Below are 12,206 nucleotides of genomic sequence, written 5' to 3'. Positions count from 1 at the left end.
TGTAAAAATTGATATCTTTGCATTTCTTAAGTTTTCTAAATTACATCTCTGAATGTTTTGGCATATTATTTTCAACGCAAATTTATCCGAAAATTGGCGATTTCCAAATTTTTAATTGCTTAATAAAACTCCAAAGGTGGTCTTAGATTTTTCACTCCAGGAACACCTTCGAGGCTAAACATTTTTCTGCGTGACTTTCAATTCAAAATGAAGGTCCCACTGAATTTGGTCAAGATATTTTCCGGAAATTCTACGTGTTGCTTGCTTTGATCACAATGGAAAGATCGCATTGAGGTATATTTGAAAAGGAAACAGGGCCAGGGTATCTTCGATGATTAAATCTTGATGAAAATTTCGCGATTAGAACTCATATTTAGTTTTTTAAATTTTTTTTATCAATGATTATAATGATAATATTTTAATACCGAAATATAAGTTACCTACTTAAACATCCGTATACTTACGTATAGGTAATTGATGTTCAATTAGCCTGAAGCTCATTTTCTGAAGTTAATATTCATCGTTTTGAGTCGCAGTTTTTTTTTTTTTAGAAAATCTTAATCAAAATGAGAGCCTTCATTGTAAGTATCGTAGACATATTTTTACGGTACAAATATTCCATTTTTCCGTGTTCTTATAATTATTCAACATAATAATTTGTTATTTTTGGGGGCTTTTCTGATCAAATTACCTGCGAAAATAGTTTACCAATAATGTATTATGAAACATCCAACTCGGCAACTGAATGTTATTGAATTCGTGTTATGATTTATTCAAAGGCATTCCTGTTTGTATTGGCGGTGTACGTTTCCATGGTAATTGCGCAAAGTCCTGACTGGTCACATGTTTCTGATGAAGTGCAGATTGTTGGACATAAACAAGAAGTTGATTAATGTAAGTTTACTATCGAAGAAAGTTGAAAAATATCGGCTATAACGTCAAATATTGGCGAATTACATCTTTCATGTACCTATTCAGATTGGTCAGAAGTTTTTAATAATAACATTAATGGACCGTTTCTCCCCAGCTGTGAATCTGATTGCACAAAACCATATTCACCAACTGTCAGATGTGACACCATCGGAACCGAATAAAAAACGCAAATCAGGTTCCAAAATCCTTCCTAGACATTCGCATTTCGAGCCTTAGATACCTATCTGTTTATTAGTCAGCTACAAAGACACCAAAAATCTTGCTGTAGAATAAAGTAGAACTTTATAATTATTTATATTTAATCAAGTTCTGTACTTACTATACGTCGTTTTATAAGAAAAAAAATTTTAAATAGATCTTTGAAGATGTATTTCTGAAGTATTTTAATATGTTTATTTGGGTGAATAAAGCAAAAAAGTCGAACATTTTCCCACCGAGATCTTCATCTGGAGTTGAAAATCGCCCAGAAAAATATTACAGATGTAAATTGCGATCGACGGAAGAAAGAAATTCTGAAAATTTGAAAAATTCTATTACTTAACTGAGATTGAATTGTAAGTTTTTGAGGACCCTGATTTCAATTTCATCAACCGTTTGTCTGTTAGACCAAAAATAACTCGGCTAGAGCCAAGAGGGGAGGGATAGTGGCCCGACATACATACGACAATGGGCATAACTGCGCCTCCTCCCTTTCCAACTCCAGTTGATTGAATTTTGTAGAAATTCATATTTTAAAAAATCCACTGAAGAGGCTTCCAGAATTTTCAAAAAAGTCGATGACCTAAACTCGCCAGCAGTCGACTTGATAGCGTGTCTAAGTTGGAGTGCTGCGTGAATTTCGGATTTCCAACTGCATTTGATAAAATTTTGTGGAAATTTCAAGTTTCAAAAATCTGCTGGAGGCTCCAAAACTGCTTTTAACGATTTGAAACCGTTTCCAATCGATTTGGCAGGTCCGCAGGTTGAAAATAGGGTACATCCCTAGTTTCATTTTTCTGGGTCAATTCGGTAAGATTTTCATTTTTTTTTTCTCATTTTTGACTCAAATATTTTCAAAAATTCACCAAAAATCGAAAAATGCGCTGTAGCACTTGAAGTTTTGGCTTGTAAGATGAATGTTTTCATGCTCTTTCGATTTAGATTTGTCCAGTTCAAAAAATTGTATGCTATCCCTTTGTTGGGAAGTAAAATCTGTGATTTCGGCTGATCTGTCAATCAGAATGGCTGCCATTTTGTTAAAAAATGAATTCTGAGCTCTTTAAAACCCAGATTTTGATACCAAAATTGTATTATTATTTTTTTTAAATATTCGTTTATGTTTCTCCCCTTCGGAGTTTATTTTATGGTTTGTGATCAAATGGTCTTCAAAAATGAATTTTCTCGTTCTTAAAAACCCTGCTTTTGATCCAAATGTTGTATTTGTTTACAAAAATTTTCAATTTTCTACTCTAACCTCCCTCCAGTTTTTGGCGTAAATTTCTTGTGGAACACTAGCAATCCTTGCAGCAAAGATCGCAAGTTGTTGGTATCGTGATATCACGATAATCGCGATGATTAGAGAAAATTAATCGATAATATCGGTGGCATGCCTGTCTGAAGTCCATTGAGCTCGTTCAAAACCCGAAGTTGGAAATCCGAAATTCACGCAGCACTCCAACTAAAAACACGCTATTAAGTCGACTGCTGAGTGCTGGCAAGTTTAGGTCATTTCTGAGCCTCCAGCGATCTCATGAAAATTCTTTAAGTCTCTCCAGTAAATTTTTTAAATTTGAAATTTCCACAAAATTTATACTAATGCAGTTGGAAAGTCGAAATTTATTCTGTAAACTAATTTCAAGGAAGCTCCAGTAATTTCCAAAAAGATGCTGGAGGCTCCAAAACGACTCGAAATCTACCTGCAATCGATTTCATAGAGTATTGAAATTAGTTTACAGAATGAATTTCCACATTCCAACTGCATTATTTGATAAAATTTTGTGGAAATTTCAAATTTCAAAAATCTACTGGAGAGACTTAAAGAATTTTCATAAGATTGCTGGAGGCTCAGAAATGACCTAAACTCGCCAGCAGTCGACTTAATAGCGTGTTTTAAGTTGGAGTGCTGCGTGAATTTCGGATTTCCAACTTCATTCAATTTCAAGTTTCAAAAATCTGCTTGGAGGCTCCAGAACTGCTCAAAACGGTTTAAAACCGTATCCAATCGATTTGGCAGGTCGGAAATAGGATATATTCCACATTTCAGCTCGCTACGTCAGTTTGGGAAAATTTTGATTTTTTTCTCATGTTTGGCTCTAATTTGATTTTTAAAAATTCACCTAAAATCGAAAAATATCAAAATGTCCGCCATGGCCAACTTTTTTTTTTAGCAGGTTTACTTTATAATATCCCTTAGGATATCCCCTTTAAAAAAAGTTGTCCCAAAAAATCGGTGGCGGTACCGGGGGGAGGGGGAGGGGGTGCAATTACTGGCATAGTTATGCCGGACTATAGAATATTCAGATATCAACGAAGAAGATGATGGCTCCTATTTTGAATTTTTAAGAATGCTTATTTTACAATCCTTCTTATAATGGCATCTTAAAATACGAGTAGATTATTGATCGCATCCATTAATTTAATATCAATATTGTGTTTGTTTGTACCTCCTCTTTGAAGACCAATTTGGGGTTTGAGGTGCATAAAATTATCTTCAGAAATGAATCATATCCCTGTCCCCTCTCCCTATCAAAAACTCATGTCATTTTAATATGATTACTTATATTGTACTTTTTGAAAATTTTCAATTTTTTAACTCTCATATAGAGCCAAAGAATTTTGTGCGCTTTCAAAAACCCCTGGTTTTGATACCCGTAATGTATTTTTTTGAATATTCAATTTTGTTCCTCCCTTTTGAAGTCCATTTTATTTTTTGGGATCGAATGGGCTTCAAAAATGAATTTTTCCTTTCTTAAAACCCCAGCTTGTGATACAAGTTTTGTATTTTTTGAAAATTTTCAATTTTCTGTCTTCCTTTTGAAGCTTATTTCAAAGTTGGTGGTCGAATGGGGTCTTGGAAAATGAATTCTGAGCCCTTTAAACCCCTGATTTTGATACCAATATTGTATTTTTTTTCTCCCCTTTGGAATCCAATTTAAGGTTTGAGATCGAGTGGTCTTTGAAAATGGATTTTTCGTCCTTGAAATCCCAATTTTTGGAATAAATTTTGTATTTTTTGAAAATCGATTTTGGCACCAACATTTTTTTGTTCAATTTTAAATGTTTTTCTCCCCTTTGGAATCCAATTCAAGGTTTGAGATCGAGTGTTCTTCAAAAATGAATTTTTCTGTCCTTAAAATCCCAGCTTTCGATACATTTTTGTATTTTTTGAAAATCTCCAATTTCCATCCCCCCCCCTGGAAGCTCATTTCGTAGTTTGTGATCAAATGTGGTTTCAAAGTATGAATTCTGAACCCTTCAAAGCCTGCCCAGATTTTGTTTCCAATATTGCATTTTTTGGAAACTTTCCATTTTTCACTTTTCTTCAGGGTTCATTTCGGGTTTTGGGGTCAAAAGGTCATCAAAAATAAAATCGGTTGCTTTGTGCGGAACTCTCTTTTTTTCTGACGAAATTTTTTCATCTGGGTCGATGCCCTATCTGTGATTGACCTGTTTTGAGAACTGAAAAACAACGTAGTTTCCTCTAACTAATTGAATTCCTCTAGACTTAATGAGCGAATTTCTTGATAATTACTCGTATTTCCTCATTTTTTAATCAAATAATTTACGATAATCCAAGAAAGCGATTATAAACACGAGCTAATTTCACCGAAGTAAATAACAAAATGTAAATACGTATTCATATACAATTATACATTCACGAAGTGATCAATTGGTCTGAAACTCATTTCAGCTGAATTAATAATTTCAATATTGTAATATCGTTTCGAGTGTCGTTTATTTTGAAAATTACGAATAAATAACAAAATGAAAGCTGCCATTGTAAGTATCGTAGATTCATTTTGTTTGATTTGCATTTTTTTTTTTTTTTTTTGGGTGGGGCATTTCTAAACAAGTAGCGAAAATTATTACCCTTATGATTTATTTTAAAGGTATTCCTGATCGTATCAGCAGTCTGCGTTTGCATGGTATTAGCCCAACAAATGAATATTGACGAGTCGAAGTCAAATGATCACGATGCGTATCTATCCGATAGCTGTTAATCCGAAGCATGCTCAGAAATAAAGTGACGTAGAATGAATTTTTTAAATTTAATGTTAACCTAACCTTAAGTCTTGTACAACGTTATTATATGTAATAAATCCAAGAATACATCTTTGAAAATGTATTGCCTGAGTGTTATTATGTTTACATAAAACTCGACGAAAACTAGCTTCTGAAAGCGTAGCAAAGATCAAATTTTCATTTGGAGGGTCCAAAATTTGGAGAAGAGGGTTTTAAAATCAACACACATTTTTTGGGGGGGAAAGTGTTTTTTTGTTCTAAATCTTCTAAAACGAACCGATTTGGTCCAATGGAGAGGGTAGATATGTCCCAAGAACCAGACTTGTGGAATTCTTGTACCCCTATACCCAAATGTTTTGATAAAACTTGAGTTCGGAGCTCTGAATTTGCGAAAGAGGGTATCCATTATCCAACATTGGAACCGATTTGGTACCATTAGAGGAGAGGAGGGGGGGTATATGCCTCAAAAACCAAATTCTTGGAATTTTTGAACCTTCTTCTAAAGAATTTTTGGAATCCAAATCAGTACGAGTAAGATTCAATAATATGTATTGTATTTGATTAAAAAAAAATTATTCTGATTATTGATAACGACTCTCTTGCGATATATCGGAATTTTTCATCAGCAATTAACGATAATACTCGTATATTGATAAAAAAAAGTGATTATAACTATAACCTAATTTCACAGATATCATTACCGAATTGGTCTTAGGTTCATTTTAGCTAAATTAATGTGAAAATCTCGTTCTGACAGTTATTTTTTTTTTTAGACAATGAAAAACAAAATGAGAGAAATTATTGTAAGTATCGTCGACTTATTTTTATTGTACGAGTATTTAATCAAATTTCGAAAATTTTATGCCAATTGTGGTATGAAATATTTCAGCTTGCGACTGAACTGATTAAATTCACGTTATGATTTACCTATTTAAAGGTATTCCTGATTGTATTAGCAGTAGCAGTCTGCGTTCCCATACTATCAGACTTTTCAGAACGTGACGATTCTGTATTCTCAGATCCATTGGAATCGTTAGGTGGTCAATTCGACTTCAAGAAATCTAACGAATACGACTGAAGCTGATTCGATTCCACACAATTAGATCGACCACGATTGGATTCCCTCATTTCACGTGTACAGATGTTTGAAGATCACCATTTTATTGCTCAAGTGTTGATGTTTGTTTTTTATAATGGCATTTTAAAATAGATTTTTACTCGAATTTATTAAGTTGATACCAATATTGTGTTTTTGAAAAATTTGTGTACCTACGTTCTTTTTGGAGACCAATTCCCCCCCTCCATCAAAAGCCCATATCATTTTCGTACAAACACAAATCTAGTAAGTAATTTTTGAAAAATTATGATTTTTCAAATCCTTGGTGTTGAGATCGATTGGTCTTCAAAAAGTAATTTTTCCATCCTTGAAAACCCCAGCTTTTGATACAAAATATTGTATTTTTTTGGTGAATTTTCAATCTTCTATCTCCCCTCTGAAGCCCATTTCTGAATTGGTGTTCAAAGGGGGTTTAAAAAAAGAATTCTGAGCCCTTTAAAACTCAGATTTTGATACCAATATTGTATTTTTTGGAAATTTTACATTTTTCATCCTTCTTTTGGGGCTCATTTTGCTTTTTTTGGGGGGGAGGGGTCGAAGGGTCATCAAAAACCAAATCGGTGGCTCTGTGCAGAACTGTGAGTTTTTTCTGACTACATTTTTTTTAGCTGGGTCGATGACCTGTCTAAAATTGGACTGTTTTGAGAAATGAAAAACACGTTGGTCTCCTTTATTTAATTGAATTCCTATCGTTAACGAAAATGTCTTGATAACGACTCGTACGTATTTCCTAATTTTTTATCAACAATTTTAGTCCAATGAGGGGAAGGAAATATGCTCCAAGAACCAAACTTCTGAAATTTTGAAAGTTTTGAAAAAAAAACATGAGTTATGGGCTCCAAATCAGGGAAAGAAGGTCCTAAAATGAATATACCTGTAAATTTTTTGTAATTATGTTTTTTAAAAAATATTATTTCATCTCTGAATCCAAAATTGGTACAGATTTTGTCCCAAAAGAGGGTGGGGGAGGGGTGATATTCCCAAAAACCAAATTTTTGGAATATTCAAACCGTCTCCAAACATTTTGAAATTCATTTAAGATACGAGTACTTTTAAAAACAAAGAAATAAGACGTTTTCAATTTGAAAACTTGCAAGTTAAATACGAATATCAACTGATTTTTCTGATTTGACCCCTCCAACGCTCCCAATTCCCCCTCCCATGTTCCGATAATTGAATTCTTTATGATGTTTCTGTGATAAGAAATCATATTTCCTAATTTTTTTCTAATCAATAATTCACGATAATAAACCTATTCATAAAAAACGATGATAAGCCCAAGCCAACGTCACCAATATAAATAACGAATAATGTAACCGTTCATACGCTTTCACAGACGTTCATTTTTAACCCAATTAATATATCGTTTCGAGTATCGGTCATTTCAAAAATAAAAAACAAAATGAGAGCAGCCATTGTAAGTATTGTGATCTCATTCTTACTATACAAATCATTCGGTTATTCGAAGATTTCGATAATTTCACACCAATATATTGAACCTTGTAACTGAAACATAGTGAAACATACTTTAGACTTTATTAAATTCCTGCTATGGTTTATTTAAAGGCATTTCTGATGGTGTTATCAGTCTGCGTTTCCATGGTTTCGTCGGCTCCACAACGTTTTGATTGGTCGGGTACTGACCAATCACATTCCGAACAGTCAGGTTCCGAACACTCGGATTCTCAGATATCGAATTCCGAACAATCAGATAATGAACAGTTAGATTCTGAGCAGCAGACCGATTCCGAGCAATCCAATTCCTATCGGAAGTAATTCGATCCCTCGCAATCAAATCCAGTACGATCCAGATCCTCATCTGTCAGAAATCCTACCATCATAATCGAGAAAAAAATTGAGAATCAGGTTGGAGAAAGGTTCATCTGACATTACGTACGATTCAGGCCTCGTATCTCATCGTAAGTGAGCTCCAAAGGCTCAAGACCCAGGTGCTGAAGATGAATTTGTAAAACTTTAATTTTCTACGTTTATAAGAATCCTAAGTACCTACTTTAAAAATACATTGTTTAAGAGTTTATGATTATTAGAGTGAATCGGGAAGCAAAAAATTGAAAAACTTTGGTCAACTTTTACATACGAGTAGATTTGCATTTCAAGTTGAAAAAAAAAACATTTTAATTCCGGAGAGAGGCGTTCTTGGAGGGAAGATATGGGCAATCAAAGAGGCACATTTTTTAAAAAAAATGTTCATTTTTTGGCTCCAACTTTTACTCAATCTGTTTCAGGAAAAATGATCCAAATCCAAAATATAGTCTGGGTAGTTCCAAGTCAAATCAGTCTTCTTTTGGGCCCAGATCACTCGATTTGGCTCGTTTTTTTGCAGGTTTCTCACATTAGGGAAGAAAGAAATCGCCATCATTGGGGGTTCTGAAATATGCCCCAAAACTTTCAAAAGTTCAAAGTTGAGTTTTTTTGATTTTTTCAATTCGACCCCCTCTGTTGTCTCCTATACTTACTATAGCCTCCTTCCTCCCGATTTCCTGAGAGTTAGAAAAACAATGTGATACATATTACATATCAGATTCATTAGGGTTTTGAGAGCAGAGAATTTAAAATTGTGCAATATTTGAAAAAAATCTCTATCTCTGATATGTATGTAGGTTCTTTAAAAAAAATTCTTGGATAGCAAATCCTATTTCGTAATTTTTTATCGACATTTATTACGATATATATTTACCAAAAACGATCACGAGCACGAGCTAATTTTATGGATATCAATTGCAAAATATCAGGGTCCGGACGCGTTCACTGATGTTCAATTTGTCTATAGAAAATTCCAGCTAAATTAATGTATTGTTTTGGGAGTCAGTTATTTCAAAAACAATAAAGAAAATGAGAGCAGTCTTCGTAAGTGATTTTTTTATTCAATTTGCTCGATTATTTGCATTTCTATCAGCATTATGATAAAATTTCGGTGTATCAAGCTCCTGGAATCGAACTACTGATTTCATTTATTATGTTTATGCTTCATTTAAAGGCATTCCTGATGGTACTGGCAGTCTACATTTCCATGGCACCTGCGCAATACTCTGAATGGTCGGCTTCTGTACGGTCAGATTCTGGGCAATTGGATTCTGGACAGTCAAATGCTGAACAGTCCGATTCTGAACAATCAGATATTGAACAGTCTGATCCTGAACAGCTTGATTCTGAGCAGCCTGATTCTGAACAGTCTGATTCTGAACAGTCTGCTTCTGAACAGCCTGATTCTGAACAGTCTGCTTCTGAGCAGCCTGATTCTGAACAGTCTGATTCTGAACAGTCTGCTTCTGAACAGCCTGATTCTGAACAGTCTGCTTCTGAGCATCCTGGTTCTGAGCAGCCTGATACTCGTACTGAACAATCTGATTCCCCACGTGCAGATTCAACACCATCAGATCCGAAACCATACGTACCACCATCAAAACCGAAAAACAGATCGTAAATCGGACTCCAAAAAGACTCACCAGACATGCGCATTTTGGGCCTGTGTCTCATCATAATGGGAACCTCCAAAGGCTCAAGAATGCAGTGCTGTAGAATAAATATGTACAACATTCTATGTACTTACCCATCTAGGTACATATTCAAGTTTCCTCCTACATTTGTAAGAAATACCTACAAGTATAAATGTTTGAAGATATGTATGTACATTGCGTAAATTTTTTTGTTCATTAAGATAAATGATGAAGAAAAAAGTCGGAAAAAATGTTGAGCCATTTTTACACAGATTTTCTGTTTGAGTTGAAAGTCGTCCAAAAAATTTTGTCAGACCAGAAGATATATGTACTTCCTTTAAAAAATCCAAAGAAAATGTAGGTATATAAAAATCAAAATAACGATGAAAAAAAAACATGAAAAATTTGTGAGCGATAAAGTGGTGAGAAGTCGTTCATTAACGATTCGTTGTGAAAAAATATCGGTTGTAAACCCAAATCTGGAACATTGACAAAACTTTCGCAAAATATTCGTTTCAAAATTCAAGGCGTTTTCGAACGATTCTTTCTATTGATGAGTCGTTTGTGAACGATTCACTGTGATGTATCGTTCATGAAATTTGATACTGGTGGATGTTTTTTTCCCCTGAAGTTGTTCGATGATATAAAATTTTATGGAACTGTTCATTTCAAGAATTGGTGGTTCGCGAACGATTCATTGTAAAAATGTGTCGTTTCGTGAAATCGAATCAAGAGCGTCGACGAGATACTCGCAAAATTTTAATTTCAAAATGAATTCTAGGCATTTGTGAACGATTCTTTCGAATGATGAGTCGTTCGTGAATGATTCGCTGTTATAAGGCGTCCTCGTTCGTGAACTACGTAGGTACCAGGAATATGTTTATTTCTAAAGTGTTTTGCCCGGTAATGTAAATGATCTTGATATGTTCATTCAAGGAATCGAGTCGTTCGCGAACGATTCTATCTTCAACTGAGTTGTCTGTGAACGAATCATTTTGAAAAAGGTTTTCCTTTGTGAGTTTAATTTTTTTTCATCAACTGAAACTCGAAAGTAACAGGTAATATATGTATTTCGAATGATTTAATCGTGTACCTACCGAGTCGTTCGCGAACGATTCGATCTGCAAATGAGTTGCTTGCAAACGAATCTCTTTGAAATATGATTTTCATCAAGTGACTTAGTGTTGTATTGAGTCGTTCGCGAACGATTTGATCTCCAAATGAATCACTTGCGACCGAATCACTATAAAAGTAATTATTATTCTTGGTGATTTTTTTAACAATATTTTTTTATCGAGTGATTTAGTTCTGTACTGAGTCGTTCGCGAACGATTTTATCTTCAAATGAATCACTTGCGAACGAATCACTATAAAAGTAATAATTATTATTCTCGGTGATTTTTTTAACAATATTTTTTTATTGAGTGATTCAGTTCTGTACTGAGTCGTTCGCGAACGATTCGATTTCCAAATGAGTCAATTGTGAACGAATCACTATAAAAGAAGTGATTATTTTTGGTGATTTTTTTTAACAATATTTTTTTATCGAGTGATTCAGTTCTGTATTGAGTCGTTCGCGAAAGATTTGATCTTCAAATATGAGCTGCTTGTGAACGAATCCCTTAAAAAAATGTATTCTTTGTGATCTTTGAAAAAAAAAGAACAACAATAACAATATTTTGTTATCGAGTGATTCAGTTTTGTACTGAGTCGTTCGCGAACGATTCGATTTCCAAATGAGTCAATTGTGAACGAATCGACATGAATTTAATGATTATTCTTGGTGATTTTTTTTGAACAATATTTTTTTATCGAGTGATTCAGTTCTGTACTGAGTCGTTCGCGAACGATTCGATCTCCAAATGAGTCGCTTGCGATCGAATCTCGTTAAAAAATATTTTTTTGTGAAGTTTCTTCTAGAAACAATAATAATTATATTATTTTCATCAAGTGACTCAGTGTTGTACTGAGTCGTTCGCGAACGATTCGATTTCCAAATGAGTCAATTGTGAACGAATCACTATAAAAGAAGTGATTATTTTTGGTGATTTTTTTTAACAATATTTTTTTATCGAGTGATTCAGTTCTGTATTGAGTCGTTCGCGAGAGATTTGATCTTCAAATATGAGCTGCTTGTGAACGAATCCCTTAAAAAAATGTATTCTTTGTGATCTTTGAAAAAAAAGAACAACAATAACAATATTTTGTTATCGAGTGATTCAGTTTTGTACTGAGTCGTTCGCGAACGATTCGATTTCTAAATGAGTCAATTGTGAACAAATCGATATATGTATCTAATGATTATTCTTGGTGATTTTTTTTGAACAATATTTTTTTATCGAGTGATTCAGTTCTGTACTGAGTTGTTCGCGAACGATTCGATTTCCAAATGAGTCAATTGTGAACGAATCACTATAAAAGAAGTGATTATTCTTGGTGATTTTTTTAACAATATTTTTTTATCGAGTGATTCAGTT

The 12,206-nt window shown here is 33.9% G+C and overlaps 1 protein-coding gene and 2 long non-coding RNA genes across 5 annotated transcripts in view; all 3 read left to right on the top strand.

Moving 5' to 3' along the window:
* Positions 1 to 12,206, top strand: part of LOC135837703 (uncharacterized) — a 354,017-nt gene that overhangs the window by 219,257 nt on the left and 122,554 nt on the right. The window lies entirely within an intron of this gene.
* LOC135834401 (uncharacterized) lies at positions 421 to 1,303 on the top strand. The gene is made up of 3 exons (XR_010556669.1): positions 421 to 581; positions 780 to 894; positions 1,028 to 1,303. It is a non-coding gene; the product is annotated as an uncharacterized LOC135834401 (long non-coding RNA).
* On the top strand, positions 4,722 to 9,990 carry LOC135837700 (uncharacterized). 3 transcript variants are annotated; one of them, XR_010557241.1, is made up of 5 exons: positions 4,722 to 4,911; positions 5,022 to 5,957; positions 6,092 to 6,496; positions 7,838 to 9,139; positions 9,270 to 9,284. XR_010557241.1 is itself a non-coding variant. In XM_065353063.1 (5 exons), the coding sequence occupies exons 4-5, from the start codon at positions 9,125 to 9,127 to the stop codon at positions 9,714 to 9,716; spliced, it is 462 nt and encodes a 153-aa protein (XP_065209135.1). In that variant the 5' UTR covers positions 5,802 to 5,957; positions 6,092 to 6,496; positions 7,608 to 7,688; positions 7,838 to 9,124; the 3' UTR covers positions 9,717 to 9,990. The 3 variants fall into 3 exon arrangements, 1 of the variants encoding a protein (XP_065209135.1); XR_010557240.1 differs by lacking the exon at positions 9,270 to 9,284 and adding an exon at positions 7,608 to 7,688 and having other exon boundaries at positions 4,736 to 4,911; positions 7,838 to 8,307; XM_065353063.1 differs by lacking the exon at positions 4,722 to 4,911 and adding an exon at positions 7,608 to 7,688 and having other exon boundaries at positions 5,802 to 5,957; positions 9,270 to 9,990.

The sequence above is a fragment of the Planococcus citri genome, chromosome 2 (genome assembly GCF_950023065.1).
Source record: "Planococcus citri chromosome 2, ihPlaCitr1.1, whole genome shotgun sequence".
Classification (NCBI taxonomy): Eukaryota; Metazoa; Arthropoda; class Insecta; order Hemiptera; family Pseudococcidae; genus Planococcus; species Planococcus citri.
This window is presented reverse-complemented; position numbering and strand designations above follow the sequence as displayed.